Source organism: Salmo salar, chromosome ssa28 (assembly GCF_905237065.1).
Source record: "Salmo salar chromosome ssa28, Ssal_v3.1, whole genome shotgun sequence".
Classification (NCBI taxonomy): Eukaryota; Metazoa; Chordata; class Actinopteri; order Salmoniformes; family Salmonidae; genus Salmo; species Salmo salar.
In genome coordinates, this window is record NC_059469.1 from 16,709,818 (window position 1) to 16,725,478 (window position 15,661).

The 15,661-nt window shown below is 44.4% G+C and overlaps 1 protein-coding gene across 1 annotated transcript in view; it reads right to left on the reverse strand.

The window, feature by feature from the left end:
• Positions 1-7,496: 7,496 nt before the first annotated feature.
• Positions 7,497-15,661, reverse strand: part of LOC106589612 (fatty acid synthase-like) — a 30,354-nt gene continuing 22,189 nt past the window's right edge. The window contains 17 exon segments of the mRNA XM_014179802.2: positions 7,497-9,675; positions 9,755-10,006; positions 10,156-10,254; positions 10,524-10,676; positions 10,785-10,843; positions 11,182-11,409; positions 11,684-11,872; positions 12,319-12,713; positions 12,903-12,994; positions 13,133-13,201; positions 13,203-13,285; positions 13,444-13,648; positions 13,971-14,194; positions 14,303-14,425; positions 14,553-14,672; positions 14,786-14,964; positions 15,460-15,610. Of these exon segments, the coding sequence (XP_014035277.2) occupies positions 9,538-9,675; positions 9,755-10,006; positions 10,156-10,254; positions 10,524-10,676; positions 10,785-10,843; positions 11,182-11,409; positions 11,684-11,872; positions 12,319-12,713; positions 12,903-12,994; positions 13,133-13,201; positions 13,203-13,285; positions 13,444-13,648; positions 13,971-14,194; positions 14,303-14,425; positions 14,553-14,672; positions 14,786-14,964; positions 15,460-15,610 (2,759 nt within the window). The 3' untranslated portion in view covers positions 7,497-9,537.

The window sequence follows — 15,661 nt, forward strand, 5'->3', positions numbered from 1 at the left end:
GCTTCTTTCAATTATTGATAAACATGCACCTGTTAGTTAAGAAACTGACTGTTAGAATTGTTAAGGCTCCATGGATTGATGAATAATTGAAAAACTGTATGGTTGAAAGAGATGGGCCAAAAGGAGTGGCTAATAAGTCTGGTTGCACATCTGACTGGCTGACTTACTGCAAATTGAGAAATTGTGTGACTAAACTCAACAAAAAGAATAAGAAACTGTATTATGAAGCCAAGATCATTGATGGAAAGAATGATGGGAAAAACTTTTAAGTACTTTAAATGAAATTATTGGCAGAAAGACAAATTCAACTCCATCTTTCATTGATTTCAGATGGTTTATTCATCACAAAAACCATTTGATGTTGCCAATTATTTTAATGATTACTTCATTGGCAAAGTGGGCAAACTTAGGCAGGCCAACAACGAACAGTGAGCCATCGTACTCATTGTAAGTTTGAATTTTGTAAAGTTAGTGTGGGAGAGGTGGAACAATTATTGTTATCGATTAATAATGAAAAACCTCCTGGCATTGACAACTTAGATGGAAAGCTAATGAGGATGGTAGCTGAGTCTATAGCCACTCCTATCTGACATATTTTTAAACAGAGCCTAGAGGAAAGTCTTTGTCCTCAGGCCTGGAGGGAAGCCAAAGTCATTCTGCAACCCAAGAGTGGTAAAGCGGCTATACTGGTTCTAATAGCAGACTTATTAGCTTGCTGCCAGCTCTTAGCAAACTGTTGTGTTTGGAAAAAATTGTGTTTGACCAAATACAATTCTATTTCTCTGTAAACAAATTAACAACAGACTTTCAGTATACTTATAGAGAAGGGCACTCAACATGTACTTCACTAACACAAATTACTAATGATTGGTTGAAAGACATTGATAATAAAAAGATTGTGGGAGCTGTACTGTTAGATTTCAGTACAGCGTTTGATACTATTGACCATAACCTGTTGTTGAGAAAATATATGTTCTATGGCTTTTCAACCTCTGTCATATTGTGGATTCAGAGCTATCTACCTAATATAACTCAGAGGGTTTTCTTTAATGGAAGCGGCTTCTCTAATGTCAAATATGTGTGTAAAGTGTGGTGTACCGCAGGGCAGCTCTGTAGGCCCTCTACTCTTTTCTATTTTTACCAATGACCTGCCACTGGCATGAAACAAAGCATGTGTGTCCATGTATGCTGATGATTCAATCATACTGTATATGCATCAGCAACCACAGCTAATGAAGTCACTGAAACCCTCAACAAAGATTTGCAGTTTGTTTTGTAATGGGTGCCCAGTAATAAACTGGTCCTGAACATCTCTAAAACTATGAGCATTGTATTTGGTATAAATCACTGCCTGAGTTCTAGACCTCAGCTGAATCTGGTAAGTAATGGTGTGGCTGTTGAACAAGTTGTGGAGATTAAATTACTTGGTGTTGCCTGAGATTGTAAACTGTCATGGTCAAAACATATAGATTCAATGGTTGTAAGATGGGGAGAGGTCAGTCCATAGTAAAGAGATGCTCTGCTTTTTTGACACCACACTCCACAAAGAAAGTCCTGCAGGCTCTAGTTTTATCTTATCTTGATTGATGTCCAGTCATGTGGTCAAGTGCTGCAAAGAAAGACCTAGTTAAGCTGCGGCTGGCCCCGGACCAAGCGGCACGTCTTGCTCTTCATTGTAATCAGAGGGTTAATATTAATACTATGCATGCCTGTCTCTCTTGGCTAAGAGTTGAGGAAAGACTGATTGTGTCACTTCTTGTTTTTATAAGAAACAATGTGTTGGAAATTCCTAATTGTTTGCATAGTCACCTTACACACAGCACTGACACACACACGTACCCCCCAGACATGCCACCAGGGGTCTTTCACAATCCCCAGGTCCCGAACAAATTCAAGGAAATGTACAGTATTATACAGAGCCATGAATGCATGGAACTCCCATCTTATATAGCGCAAGTGAACAGCAAACCTGCTTTCATAAAACAAATAAAGCAACACCACACAGCACATATCCTCTCCCCCATGTGACCTACTTGTTGTGTGAGTGTACTGACATGTATGTGTAACTGATAGATGCACAAGAGACACACCACATGTTAACGTTTTTAAATGTATGTAAATTGTAAAGTCTTTTGTCTGTAATGTATTTTTGTTATGTGTCGGACCCCAGTAAGACTAGCTGTCACCGTTGGCATCGGCTAATGGGGATCCTAATAAATAAAATAAATAAAATCTGGTAAATAGTCGATGATATTTCAGTCAGATGGCTAGCTAGCTAGTTCAAGGGCTCTGGCTACTGTTAGCCAGCTAGCTATAACTATAACTATGAAGTTAGAAGATAACGCTACAAGGAGCCTGACCTCAGCAGGAGCAGTTGAATGAAATTAGACAAACTATAATCTTAACAAATGGTAAGGTAACTTAAGTTCTCATAACAAAATAACTTTGCTTTACGGAGAGTAGTGAGACAGAGAGTGGTGAGGCAGGCTGAAATGCAGGAGGCAAAGGAGCCAGAAAGGATGCAAGCAAAGAAAGGTTAGTAGTACATTGGTTCCCAAACTTGAGGTTAGGGACCCATGTGGGGTCCTCTAAAGTTTATATAGGGTCCTCTGAGAGAATCTGTAATCTTATCAAATGAATAACTAGTTTACCTTCAAATAGGTATATAATACAACATTCTAGAGTAAACTAAGGGCCTTTTACACTGTTAGAATGCACTTTCATGTCATTATGTATTGGCACAGCCTGTGGGACCTAAAATTTTGTGAAATATAAAGAACATTTTATAGGTTTCTCATGTATATAAACATCTATTTTTAAAACTGCTTTAGAGAGAGTAGTGAGACAGACAGTGGTGAGGCTGAGGCAGATGCAGAGGAGACACAGAGAGAGGAAGCAGACAGAGAGAGAGGTTAAAGTGGTTCCCAAACTTGGAGTCAGGCCTGAAATTTCAATGAGAATCGAATCTTAACAAACATAATAACTTGTTTCTCTTTAAATGGTTATAGAATACAACATTTTAGATTTCACTAAGGGCCTTTTACAAGGGTGCACTTAGCAGTTTACAATACAGAAAACTGAATTGCAGTGCAGCTCACATTTTAATTTTTTTATTTTTTATTTCACGTTTATTTAACCAGGTAGACCAGTTGAGAACAAGTTCTCATTTACAACTACGACCTGGCCAAGATAAAGCAAAGCAGTGCGACACAAACAACACAGAGTTACACACGGGATAGACAAACGTACAGTCATTAACACAATATAAATGTCTATATACAGTGTGTGCAAATGTAGTAAGATTAGGCAGGTAAGGCAATAAATAGGCCATAGTGGCGAAATAATTACAATTTAGCATTAACACTGGAGTGATATATGTGCAGATGATGATGTGCAAGTAGAAATACTGGGGTACAAAAGAGCAAAATAAAGAACAATATGGGGATGAGGTAGTTGGGTGGGCTATTTACAGATGGCTGTGTACAGGTGCAGTGATCGGTAAGCTGCTCTGACAGCTGATGCTTATAGTTAGTGAGGGAGATAGGAGTCTCCAGCTTCAGTGACTTTTGCAATTCGTTCCAGTCATTGGCAGCAGAGAACTGGAAGGAAAGGCGGCCAAAGGAAATGTTGGCTTTGGGGATGACTAGTGAAATATACCTGCTGGAGCGCGTGCTATGGGTGTATGCTGCTATGGTGACCAGTGAGCTGAGATAAGGTGGGGCTTTACCTAGCAAAGACTTATAGATGACCTGGAGCCAGTGGGTTTGGCGACGGATATGTGGCGAGGGCCAGCTAATGAGAGCATACAGGTTGCAGTGGTGGGTAGTATATGGGGCTTTAGTGACAAAACAGATGGCACTGTGATAGACTACATCCAATTTGCTGAGTTGAGTGTTACAGGCTATTTTGTAAATGACATCGCCAAAGTCAAGGATCGGTAGGATAGTCAGTTATACGAGGGTATGTTTGGCAGCATGAGTGAAGGAGGCTTTTTGCGAAATAGGATGCCGATTCTAGATTTAATTTTGGATTGGAGATGCTTAATATGAGTCTGAAAGGAGAGTTTACAGTCTAACCAGACACCTAGGTATTTGTAGTTGTCCGCATATTCTAAGTGAGAACCGTCCAGAGTAGTGATGCTGGACGGGCGGGCAGGTGCGGGCAGCGATCGGTTGAAGAGCATGCATTTAGTTTTACTAGCATTTAAGAGCAGTTGGAGGCCACGGAAGGAGTGTTGTATGGCATTGAAGCTCGTTTGGAGGTTTGTTAACAGTGTCCAAAGAAGGGCCAGATGTAGACGGAATGGTGTCGTCTGCGTAGAGGTGGATCAGAGAATCACTAGCAACAAGAGCGACATGAAATAATAAGAATATGAATGTGATGTGCATTTTGTGTCATTTTTTTGTGGTAACACTCCCCGGCATGTGTCGCATACAACTTTCTACATGAGAACATAGATCAATCCCTGCTTCCAACCTGCCCACTGTTTCTAGCATTTCCCTGTCTCCCTTTGTCATTTAATTACTGTCTGAATAAAATGTCAAACCACCTAAAAAATGTTTAAAACAATATTAGCATAGTTTACATTTCATCCCCCCAAAAATATAAAAGTAACAAAGTCGTCACATTTTTTGTGTTCATTTAATGTTCAAAGCATCCTGAATACACCTGATCTGTGGTTTAAAAAAAAATATTTTCCACCTTGGTTATAGGCCTAAGAAATAAACAGAACTGCAGGAAATTAGCTTTAAAAAAGTAAAATGTTCATGGGGGTGGACCCCCAGTCCCCCATCTAGGGGCTGTGCCAGGGGGTAATGAAATTCACATAGCAAATCTCACACCAAGCTTTCTTCAAAAGTTGGCAGCCCTGCTACCCTTTTAAGTATTAGAAAAATGTATTTGACCAGAACGCATTACATCAAGCATATCAAAATGGAAGGAAACAAACTATAAATTCTTTGGAACAACTTACTATCTCATTACATGTTTGCAGTGATACGTGGCAGGTGGTTATGTTAAAATATGTTTTAAAATAATGCAATGTTTATGTTTTATGTCTCATTTGAAAGTCTTTGAATTGGTTTTTTATTAAATTCTACTTCCTGTCATTTAAATTCAATTCAAATTCAGCTTCCTGTGGGATGTGTCCTATTCAAATCCAATGTTCAGTTCACAGGTTGAATTCAATTCAGAAATTCTCCTCTCTGGTCTTGGGTTCAGGCCTTGTCTTCTGACTGGTGACATCATTCCTTGACACTAGTTCTCCAACTGACTTGGCTGATGCCATTTTGAGCAGCAGACTATCAGAGATCAGATAGTTTCTTTAAACTTGGTTTGCTTTTAAGATGGAACATTTCCTGTTTGTGTGGGTGTGGTGTTGGTTGCAATTTGACAGTGTACATGAGGTGAGTGGTTCTGTTTGGACAGAGATGGGGGTGGAATTCAGAGAGTCCCCCAGAAAACAAGTTTCCATCCACTGAAAACGAGCCCCCCGAAACCATGCTTCCACCCCCAGTAACAATAGAACGCCCAAAAGCAATCAGATCCTACCGGTTAAAGCAGGTTGAAATAACTTCATCATCACAAACACTTTTGCCCACTGGGATAGGCCAGGGTCTTAGTTGAAGATCACCTTTGGTAATTAATCTCCATTCAGAGAATCACACCAATCTATGCACTTTCAAAACAAAGGAATGTTGATGTATAGGGGCGATGTTCATGAGAGAATTGAGCAAGTCTACCATCCAACAACCTGCTCTGGTCCCACCCCAGACACACATCAGCTCACTGACCTGTGCTGAAGATCTCTAATAGAATAAGTGAGAGGAATTGACGCGAGAGAGAGCGAAAGCAAGAGAGACCCGAGAAGGAAATATTAGAGGAAGAAAGAGTGACAGAGAGAAGGAAAGAAGATAGAGAAAGCAAGACCGGGAAAGAGGTAAAGTGAGAGAGATAGACTAGATATACAAGAGTGAGAGAGGTACAGAGAGCAAAAGTGGCAGAGAGAGAAAGAGTGAAAGAGAAAGAGTGAGAGAGATGGAGATGGAGTCTAGATCTAGTGTGTTACAGTAGATTGGGACTAAAAAGGCATGGATCTGTGACTGATCCTCTGTGAGACGAGCTCTGAAGCGGTCGTCTCATAATCATTCAGTATAACATCATTACCTTGTCCGAGGCCACCATGCATCCACCCACCCAACACAGATAGCATCATAAAACCAATATATACCATTCATCATCGTTGAGGAAGACCAATCCTAATGTGCAGGTCTGTTGTAAACTCGTCCTTACTTCAACTCTGTGGCCGTGGATAGAATTACTGTGCTCCTCTGCAAGACTTTTCTTCTGAAGCTCTGAAATGATACATTTTTGTCTTATTCTGTCACCTACGAGGATGTCTGGACCAGGTACTGAAATGAGGGATTATTAATGCACACGCGTCATGTTAAATTCCACCTGTCACAGGATAGGACAGTTCATTGACTTTATTTAGATTATGAACACCAACAGAGGCCAGTGAGGGCATATGCAGAATCCTCTCTCACTCTGCATCGTAAAACAGTCTGAACATCCAAGGCTGTGGTCATTATCTGAGGAACAACGTGTTGCTCCACTATGAGTTTCCCAGTCGTAGGAGTGCGTCCCAAATTGCACCATATTCCCTACATAGTGCACTACATTTGACCAGGCCCTGGTCAAAAGTAGTACAGTATGTCTGAGCGCTAGATAGCCCCCCCGGTGGACTGAAAGGTCAATGCATCTCCAGTATACTATTCACTGACTGTACAAAACATTAAGAACACCTCCTCTTCCCATGACAGACTGACCAGGTGAATCCAGGTGAAAGCTTTGATCCCATTTATTAAATCTTCTTCAAATCAGTCTAGATGAAGGGGGAATGTGTGTGTGTGCCACTCAGAGGATGAATGGACAAGACAAAAAAATGTAAGTGCATTTGAACAGGGTGTGGTAGCCAACTTGACACAACAAGGGGGAGGGGAGGTGCAACTCACTATTAGAAAGGTGATCCTAATGTTTGTATAATGACAATAAATGGCATTTTAATCCAAAGCAACTAACAGTCGTGTGCATACATCTTATCACTCTCACTCACAGCATCTGTACTGAACCTCAAAGGAACACACCCTCTGGCGAAGCGGCCATACTAACTTCAAAGGCAGAGAAAGACCTATGACCTACTGAATGTAGTGTGACAGATGGTCCTTATAGCTGGCTGCTGTGGGGCTTTCTACTGGTACCTTCTATATGACACAAACACATTACCATTTGGAGATACAGTATGTCTGATTGCATAAGGAATGTATGGTCAGTTACATACAGGGATTAACATGAAGGTGTGAAAGGCCAGGAGTATTTTATGATTGCCTGAAGATTATGGACAGTTGAATAAGCTAAGGAGACCACTTGCAGAGAACTATCAGGACCTGTTGTAGTTCCCTCAATAAGTTTACATAGAAACCAGACAGACACTGAGGCAGGATGTTAGTGATCGCTCTTTATTTGGACTAATACAATAAATACTGGGAAAAACAAACTACAAAAAAAAGCACACTGTCAATTCCCTCCTTTTTACTGCAGCCAATCACCATGCTCAAATTAAAGCCACCTGACTCTTCATAGACCTGATTAGAAGTCTCAGAGGTCAGGTCAGTCTGTTGCATTCTGCGATTGGACCCCTGATCTTGAAGGAACTTCAGGGGTCAGCAAAGGTCATGGGAGTCAAAAAACAGCTGAAGGTAGAAAGTTGCCTCGTAAACCACAGATCTAGGATCAGATTATCCTGCCCACAGTCCAAACATGAACCATTAGGCGGACAGTAAAATATATGTTCCTGGACCAGTGGTTAGAGGTAAATTCTACCTACTCCTCAACAACAAGGCCGTTCTTCAGGTCAATGATTCCACACCCAACGGCACCGGCATTCTGACGTGACATCAAACAAAATGGAAGCTTGGACCAACTACTACTTTTTCAGTGAGACAGTGAATCGGATGGTATTCAGTGGGCACGAAATGGGAGAAAATGTTCGGAACAGGAAGGTACGAGCTGAATCTATCCAATAAAGAAGCCTCATTTTAGTTTGCAAAGCCTTTTACTCCATTGTGCCCTCCTGAACACCATAGATTTCACATAACAGTATTTGGGTAGTGCCATACAAGTGATGTTTCATTGCTCTATTTCCTTTCAAACACGTACCAAAGCATTTTGAAGCATTGCATGTGGACAGCAGTAATATTCAAAACATTAGTCTTATGTAACAATATTTCAGGAATGTTAGAACATTTTGAAGGAACATTGAAGGAAATTAAAAACAAAGGTTAATTGTATGATTAGTAATCCATTGTAGCCAGTTACATAGAACAGCATGCATTTTTAAAACAGCAGCAATTTAAATTACTTTTTTGTCAAAGAAGCCAAGATCATAGAAATGTGACCTGTAGATATCCAATCAGTCCTCTTAAAAAGGTGTACTCACACAGGAAAGGCAACACACCCAGATCTAAACCCAGAAGAATACTGTTGTTTTCAAAAAGTATTTCAGTTCTTAAATGGAAAGATACAGGGAGTCTTATTTCCAGTAAACAGCTGAATAGTTAAAAAGTTATTAACTTAATCAAATACGGTGTCAGTCAGATATTTTTAGCCATTTTCCCGCGTGTTGCTACAGTAACCCCTTTAGTTCTCACGTTGGGAAGTCTAATACATTTCTCTGTGTGAACCTACCTTAAGATCAGTGTAACAATACTACAAACAGTCACTGCAAACAACTTTGAAATCAACAAAAATAGGGATCATAACTTATGACCAATGCTGGTAAACAAACCCTTTTATACAAAACCCCAAAACAAAGACAGCCATGTAACAATGGTTTCCTCCTAAGCCAATGTCACTTGGTAACAGGTACAGAGCTTGAACAGGTGTTAGACAGGAGGCTATGTACACGTGGAATAGTCTGCATCATTAGGGCACTGCTAGGGTTTGGCATGAGATAAAACATGCACGCATGTGCATAGGTAGAGGGTCCGAGTCCACACACACACACACACAACCTTTATTACCAAGTTCACGAAACACCCTTTAGCAGACTGGTGGGTTGAGCAGTATCATAACACAACAGCTAGGTAGGTTATCTAGGGCTAGGCTACAGTCAGTTGGCAACACAGCCAAGCTCACATGCTAGGCTAGCTATAGGGTTGAGCCAGCACATTTCCAGTTGTAGCAGGGTTGATTACCAGTACCGAGTTGAGCATCTAACTTTATTCTACCATTCCAAACATGATAAAGAGACAAGATTTTTTTAAATTACAAATAAAAAGAGAGTGAGGACCTTATTGGTAGAGCACAAAAATACAGCACATTGTTTGTTCCCATGCGAACATACCCTGTGGCAGCGAGCTAAAAGCTTTGATAGGTTGGGGGTTGCGTCCATTATATGTATTGCCCAATGGGGTTTAGGCTTGGGGATAGCAGAAGTTGGTGCTACTGGGGGAGAGGGCTGGGAAGGGCGGGACTGGTCTAACCCTCCCGGGCACTGACGCGTGGCTCGGCCAATGAGCTATGGATGATGCTACTAATAGACTCCACCCCCTCTCCTTCTAGGAAGCTGCGGTGGTCTCCCTCGATGACGTGGACCGACACCTTACCATCACACACCTGAAGAGGAACAAAGCCTGTTATTATAGCAGTGTGTGCGTGCGCGCGTGTTCATGCGTGTGTGTTTGTGTATACCCACCTCGCTCAGTTTGTAGTCAGCCCCCAGGTTGTCTCCGTAGTCGCTGCTGGCCTTGGCGCGGAGCAGAGTGACGTTGCCGTGGTATTTGGTTGCCGGTACATAACCGTCGGCAGCCTTGAGTTTGTAGTAGAAGGTGGCGGCGGCGAATCGCAGGGAGTCTTTACTGACGTTCTTATGGCTGGAGGTGATGAGGTCCACCGCCATGTTGACACGGGCCTTCAGATCAGACAGAGGGAGCAGGGTCTCCAACAACTGGACAGAGAGAGGAGAGGTAGAGGCACAACAAGAAATGTGAGAATTATACATTGAACCAGTCTCAAGTATGTAAGTTTAATATTATGCCATAGCCAGTGAGTACAGTATGAGTACAGGCCATTATCTGCTGTTGTAAAGTGTGGTACCTTGTTGTACTCTATGCCAGTGAACTGCTGGATGAAAGCACACAGTGCTTCAGTCTCTGCCTCAGACTCTTTACCAGGGGTCAGCTTGGATTTGTAGCTCTGAAAGGCAAATAGAATACAAACATCAGGTTAATGCTACACAAGACCCCACGGTTAGTTCTGAGTTTATGAGATGACTGACTCTTTTCAAGTGGAGTTCACTGTGAAGGAACTGAGTACGAGGATGTGTGTATGTGTCAGAGTACATGTGCATTCCTGCGTAACCTCTCATCTGTGTGTGTGTGTGTGTGTGTGTGTATGTCAGTATGTACAGACACATGCGTATCACCGGTGTGTGTGAGTATCAATATGCCTGCATAAGGTCTCACCTGTGTGTAAGCGGCGACGTAGGAGTGTGATCCGTCAAAGAGGAAGAGGTAATCTACAGTTCTACCCTGGGCCTGCAGCTGAGAACACATCTCAAACGCCACGCAGGCCCCAAAGGAGTAGCCGGCAATCCGGTACGGACCCTCCGATTGCACCTACACAAATAAAACATAAGCACAGACCATTATTTATAAAATCACTGTAATTATCTATCACGTATGTAAATATATAAATACAAATGAAGCTGTTAGTATCTTTTTTACCTGACGTATACACTCCACATAGTATGTAGCCAGAGACTGTATACTGTCCAAAGGAGCAGCTAGAGAGATGGGGGGGAGACAGTTTCAGTCATTAAGAGAAAGTTCACAACTTTAGAGAGAGAGAGTGGGACTGTATCAGTATGATTGCAAGAGAGAGAGAGGAGGGAGTTTGTTCCTGTGTGTGTTTGTTCCTGTGTGTGTGTGTGTGTGTGTGTGTGTTCCTGTGTGTGTTTGTTCCTGTGTGTGCGTGTGTGTGCGTGTGTGTGTTTGTTTGTTTGTTCCTGTGTGTGTGTTTGATTGTTCCTGTGTGTGTGTTTGTTCCTGTGTGTATGTGTGTGTGTTTGTTTGTTCCTGTGTGTGTGTGTGTTTGTTCCCGTGTGTGTTCCCGTGTGTGTACCTTTAGTGCACTGCAGGCCGTAGCAGGGCACACTGAGCTTGGCGGTGAGTGTGTGGAAGGCAGCGATGGAGCCCTCTATAGGGTGGACCAGGAACAGCGGGCGCTCAGCACTCTGCACCTCATTGAGACGTGAGACCGTGGGACCGTCTGGGTTGACCAGCATCAAACTGAGGTCCGACTCCAACAGAGAATGCACTCCTCCCTTCTTCACTGGAGACTGACAGGACTCTGGAGAGAGAGAGGGAAAGAGAGAGAGAGAGAAAGAGAAAGAAGAAAGAAAGAGAAAGAGAGAAAGAAAGAGAAAGAGAGAAAGAAAGAGAAAGAGAGAAAGAAAGAGAAAGAGAGAAAGAAAGAGAAAGAAAGAAAGAAAGAGAGAAAGAAAGAAAGGAGAGAAAGAGAGAAAGAAAGAAAGAAAGAGAAAGAGAGAGAACACATAAGTCCATGACACACACGCTTCCTAACTATACAAAGTCATTATTGCTTACAGTGTTTGTGTACACACCTGTTGTTCCCACCGGTTGCCTGGACAGCTCTCGGAGCTTGTTGATGGTGAGCTGTCGGATCTCCCTCATTGCCATGACGATGTCATAATCGCGCTCCAGTGTCTGACGCACCTCCACGCCCATCAGAGAGTCCAGACCCAGATCAGCCAATGAGGCGTCAGCGTTTAGGCTGCTGACGTCACGCACACCTGAAAAGGTTAGAGGGGACAGGGAATGAAAACACCCAAACCAGCTTCAACTCTATTGATATAAAACACAACAGCAGCCCACCCATCAGCTGTGATGGGGTAACTTCAGGAAGAATCTAGAGCTGGTTACATCTTCCTGTAGTCTGACCCAGTATGTGAGCCACAGCCTCCACTAGGGAGATCTACCACAAAGCACGTTGTAGGAGTGAGCCAGTTACCTTGGATAAACAACCAGGAAAAAAACCTGCTTCTGCTTCATCAAGAAAGCTAAACTGACATACAAATGTGTTTTTGTTGTTCAGTCAATTAGATCATGCTCATTTTAAACTATTCAAGGTTAGCTGGCGTACTCCTTGATCCTGCTTTCTAGTACACCCCTCAGGTTACTGTCTGGGGTTTGTTATAGGGTTAGTGATATGGAGGTGTATGGGTGATGAGGGGTCTACCCAGTATATGAGCGACAGCCTCCACCAGGTCTCTCTGTCCTGTTCCATTGCTCTTCACCACGCTCCTCTCTGCCAGCACGAAGCTCGACATCACCGGACGCCGCTCGCACAGGAAGCGGTCCAGCACCTCCAGACAGGAAGTGATGCGCTGCGGGAGAGTCCCGCCCACCACCACGTCGTTACCGCCCATGGTCTCCAGGACAACGCCCACGTCGCCGATGGCGCCCCACTGGACGGCCAATCCGGGCAGGCCATCGTGGCGTCGCTGCTCGCACACGCGCTCCATGGCGGAATTGGCGTAACCGTAGTTACTCTGGCCGGCGTTGCCGCGGCCGCAGCTCACAGAGGAGAAGGCTACAAAGTAGCAGAGGTCTGGACACAGCTTCCTGGTCACCCTGAGAAAGAGGGAGAGAGGAAGGAAACCTTTGATTACCTCAGACTGCTTTTGGATTTTCCATTCCTTCAAAACATTGGATACTGACAGATCCTTGTAATGGAAAGACTGGTAAATCTCAGCAGAACTACAGAAGCACCAGGTGGAGTGATCTCCAGGCTAACTGCTATGCCTGTGTGTATCATCTAACCTGTCCAGGTGGAGGGTTCCGTTGTATTTGGGTTTGTTGACATCCAGGAACAGCTGAGGAGTCAGATTCTCCAGCATGCCATCCTTCAACACCTGGTACATACAGACAGGAGAAAAAGACAGGTGAGGTATGCGAGTTGAGAGGGGGACAGGTGAGGTATGTGAGTTGAGAGGGGGACGTGTGAAAACAAAAAGCAACCGTGTACAGGTTGGGGGGGGGGGGGGAATTACCATGGCGAGGTGGAAGACTCCTCCCACAGGCCCCAGCCTGCAGGCCTCGTTGATGAGTCGCTCCGCCCCCCTCCAGGGTGCTGACATCACTGGTGGACACCAGCACCTGTACACCCATCCCCTGCCACTCACGCACGCGCTTCGCCTGGTAACCTAGCAACGTGAACCGACATTAACAAAAGTGACTGGACTGTCACAAACAACAAGTGTGCAGCTAATGTAAGAACACAATGGCTTTGCTGGTGTGCTACAATACAGCACATGTAAAAATGTGCAAGTACAAGTCAAAGTTCTGAGTTCTTGTCTCTTACCGTTGCGGATGCCCGATCTGGAGGTGAGCACCAGTTTGCGGGCGCCTCTCTCCGTCAGCCAATGAGCGAGCTCCAAGCCGAAGCCGCCCAGTCCCCCGGTGATGATGTAAGAGTGGGAAGCAGGGCAGAAGGTACGGCAGATGGCGGGGAGGGAGAGGGGCGAGCCCACCGCCTGAGTACCACCACCCTTCTCCTCTGAACGCACCTAGAGACACACAATTACATTTTAGCAGACAATTAGAGGTTAGGTGCCTTGCCTAGATTTTTCAACCAGCAAGCTTTCGGTTAGTTGCCCAACGCTCTTAACCGCTAGGCTACCTGCCACCACGTCAGACCCAACACACACCGAGTGGACTGTAATAAACCGGCATGTATCAAGAGTATAATAAGTGGTAATAACAGTGTTATAATAAATGATGGACCGGTCTAAAAGAGAGAGTTGAGGAAATAATAAAAGCTGTGCTTTGTGAGGGAGAAAAATAAAGAGTGAATGAATATGAAAGAAGGGGAGTTGTTGAGTAAGTGACCTGCAGCAGGACTTTGCCGATGTGTTTTCCCTGGGCCATGTATCTGAAAGCCTCCTCCACCTGGTCTCTCTCAAACACCGTAGTCCTCAGTGGCTTGACTACACCTCCCTCAATGCCCCGCTTCAGCAGCTGGGACACCTCCTCCCACTCCCTGTTCCCCTCCTCAAACAGGGCGTCCAATAGGATCCCGTGGAACGCCACGTTCTTCAGGAAGAGAGCCATACCTGAGGGAAACAGGGACTCGTGTCAGACATTAGAATCAGCTGCAGCGGCACAGTGAGTCGGACACAAAATGGCTGCCACGGAGAGCAGTTGCAGTGCTGTGTACTGACCCAGAGGGGAGTTGTTGGACAGGTCGTATTTGCCGATCTCCAGGAAGCGTCCGTGTCGAGCCAGACAGCGAAGACTGGCCTGAAGCTTCTCCTCAGCCAGGGAGTTCAACACCATATCCACTCCTACAGACAGGATACACAAGAACATGTGAGTGAGTGTGAGAGGCGTATCATGTTGGATAGTTGGCATGTTTCGTGTGTTTGAGTGAGGCAAGTTTGGATCGGAGCTGATATTTAAAGTGCGTCTGACCTTTTCCCTGTGTGTTTAGCAGGACGTGCTGTTCGAAGGTGGCGTCTCTAGAGTTGGCAAAGGACTCAGAGGTGAGCTGGGGGAAACGCTCCTGTAGGTAGGCACGCTTCTCTGCTGAACCTGAGACAACACAAAACACGGGTTACATCTATGGCTAAATGCACTGACAATTCTGACATTAACAGGCCAAGTGTGTGTGTGTGTGTGTGTACCTACAGGTCTCTGGTACTCACCAACCGTAGTGAAGACCCTACAGCGCTGGCTGAGTGCAATGGCGATGGCAGCCTGGCCGACGCCCCCTGACCCTGAGTGGATGAGAACACTCTCCCCTGGGCGGAGCCTGCCTCGGACCACCAGGGAATAGTAGGCTGTGGCATAGACCACCGGCACCGACGCTGCCTGCTCCAGGGTCCTAGAGAGAGAGAGAACATAAGTTACTTACAACAATAACTAAGTCATAAAGATAGACGTCAACAAAGGGGAATACTGCAAAGCAGGATCTAACTTACAGAAATAACTTTTCCCCCCCGAAGTATACACTTGAAATGGGCATGGTCTAATTGACAACAACCAAACACACATAAATAAGTTCAGCTTTAATAGTTATTTCTGATTGTTTATAAAAGTTAGCCGGCTAACTCATTGATCCTGGTTTGTAGTACGCCCCTGAGTGGACATACCCCTCAGTCTGTTAGTCAAGATCCCAAAACAGTGTCTCCCTACGAGGTCGTTTGTGGCTCTGGGCCTGTATTCACAAAGTATAGGAATGCTGATCTAGGATCAGTTCCCCCCTTTTATTCATTATTATTTTGAAAGGCAAAACTGATCGTAGACCAGCACTTTTACTCAAATGCACTACATAATGTAGGGAATAGGGTGTGATTTGGGGGTAGTCGCATTGTTTTACCAGCCATCTGGGATGTCCCAGAGGAAGCGCGTGTCAGCGTCAACACAGGTGGCCAGGCCTTTAGCAGGCAGCAGCCCCATCACACGCCGACCGCTGGGGTCACGACCCGAGAACTCCATACCCAACATGCACTGCTGTAGGGCCAGGTCGCCTACAGAGGGAAATCAGATGTGTGTAAGTAAAAGAGAGAGAGAGCATGAGT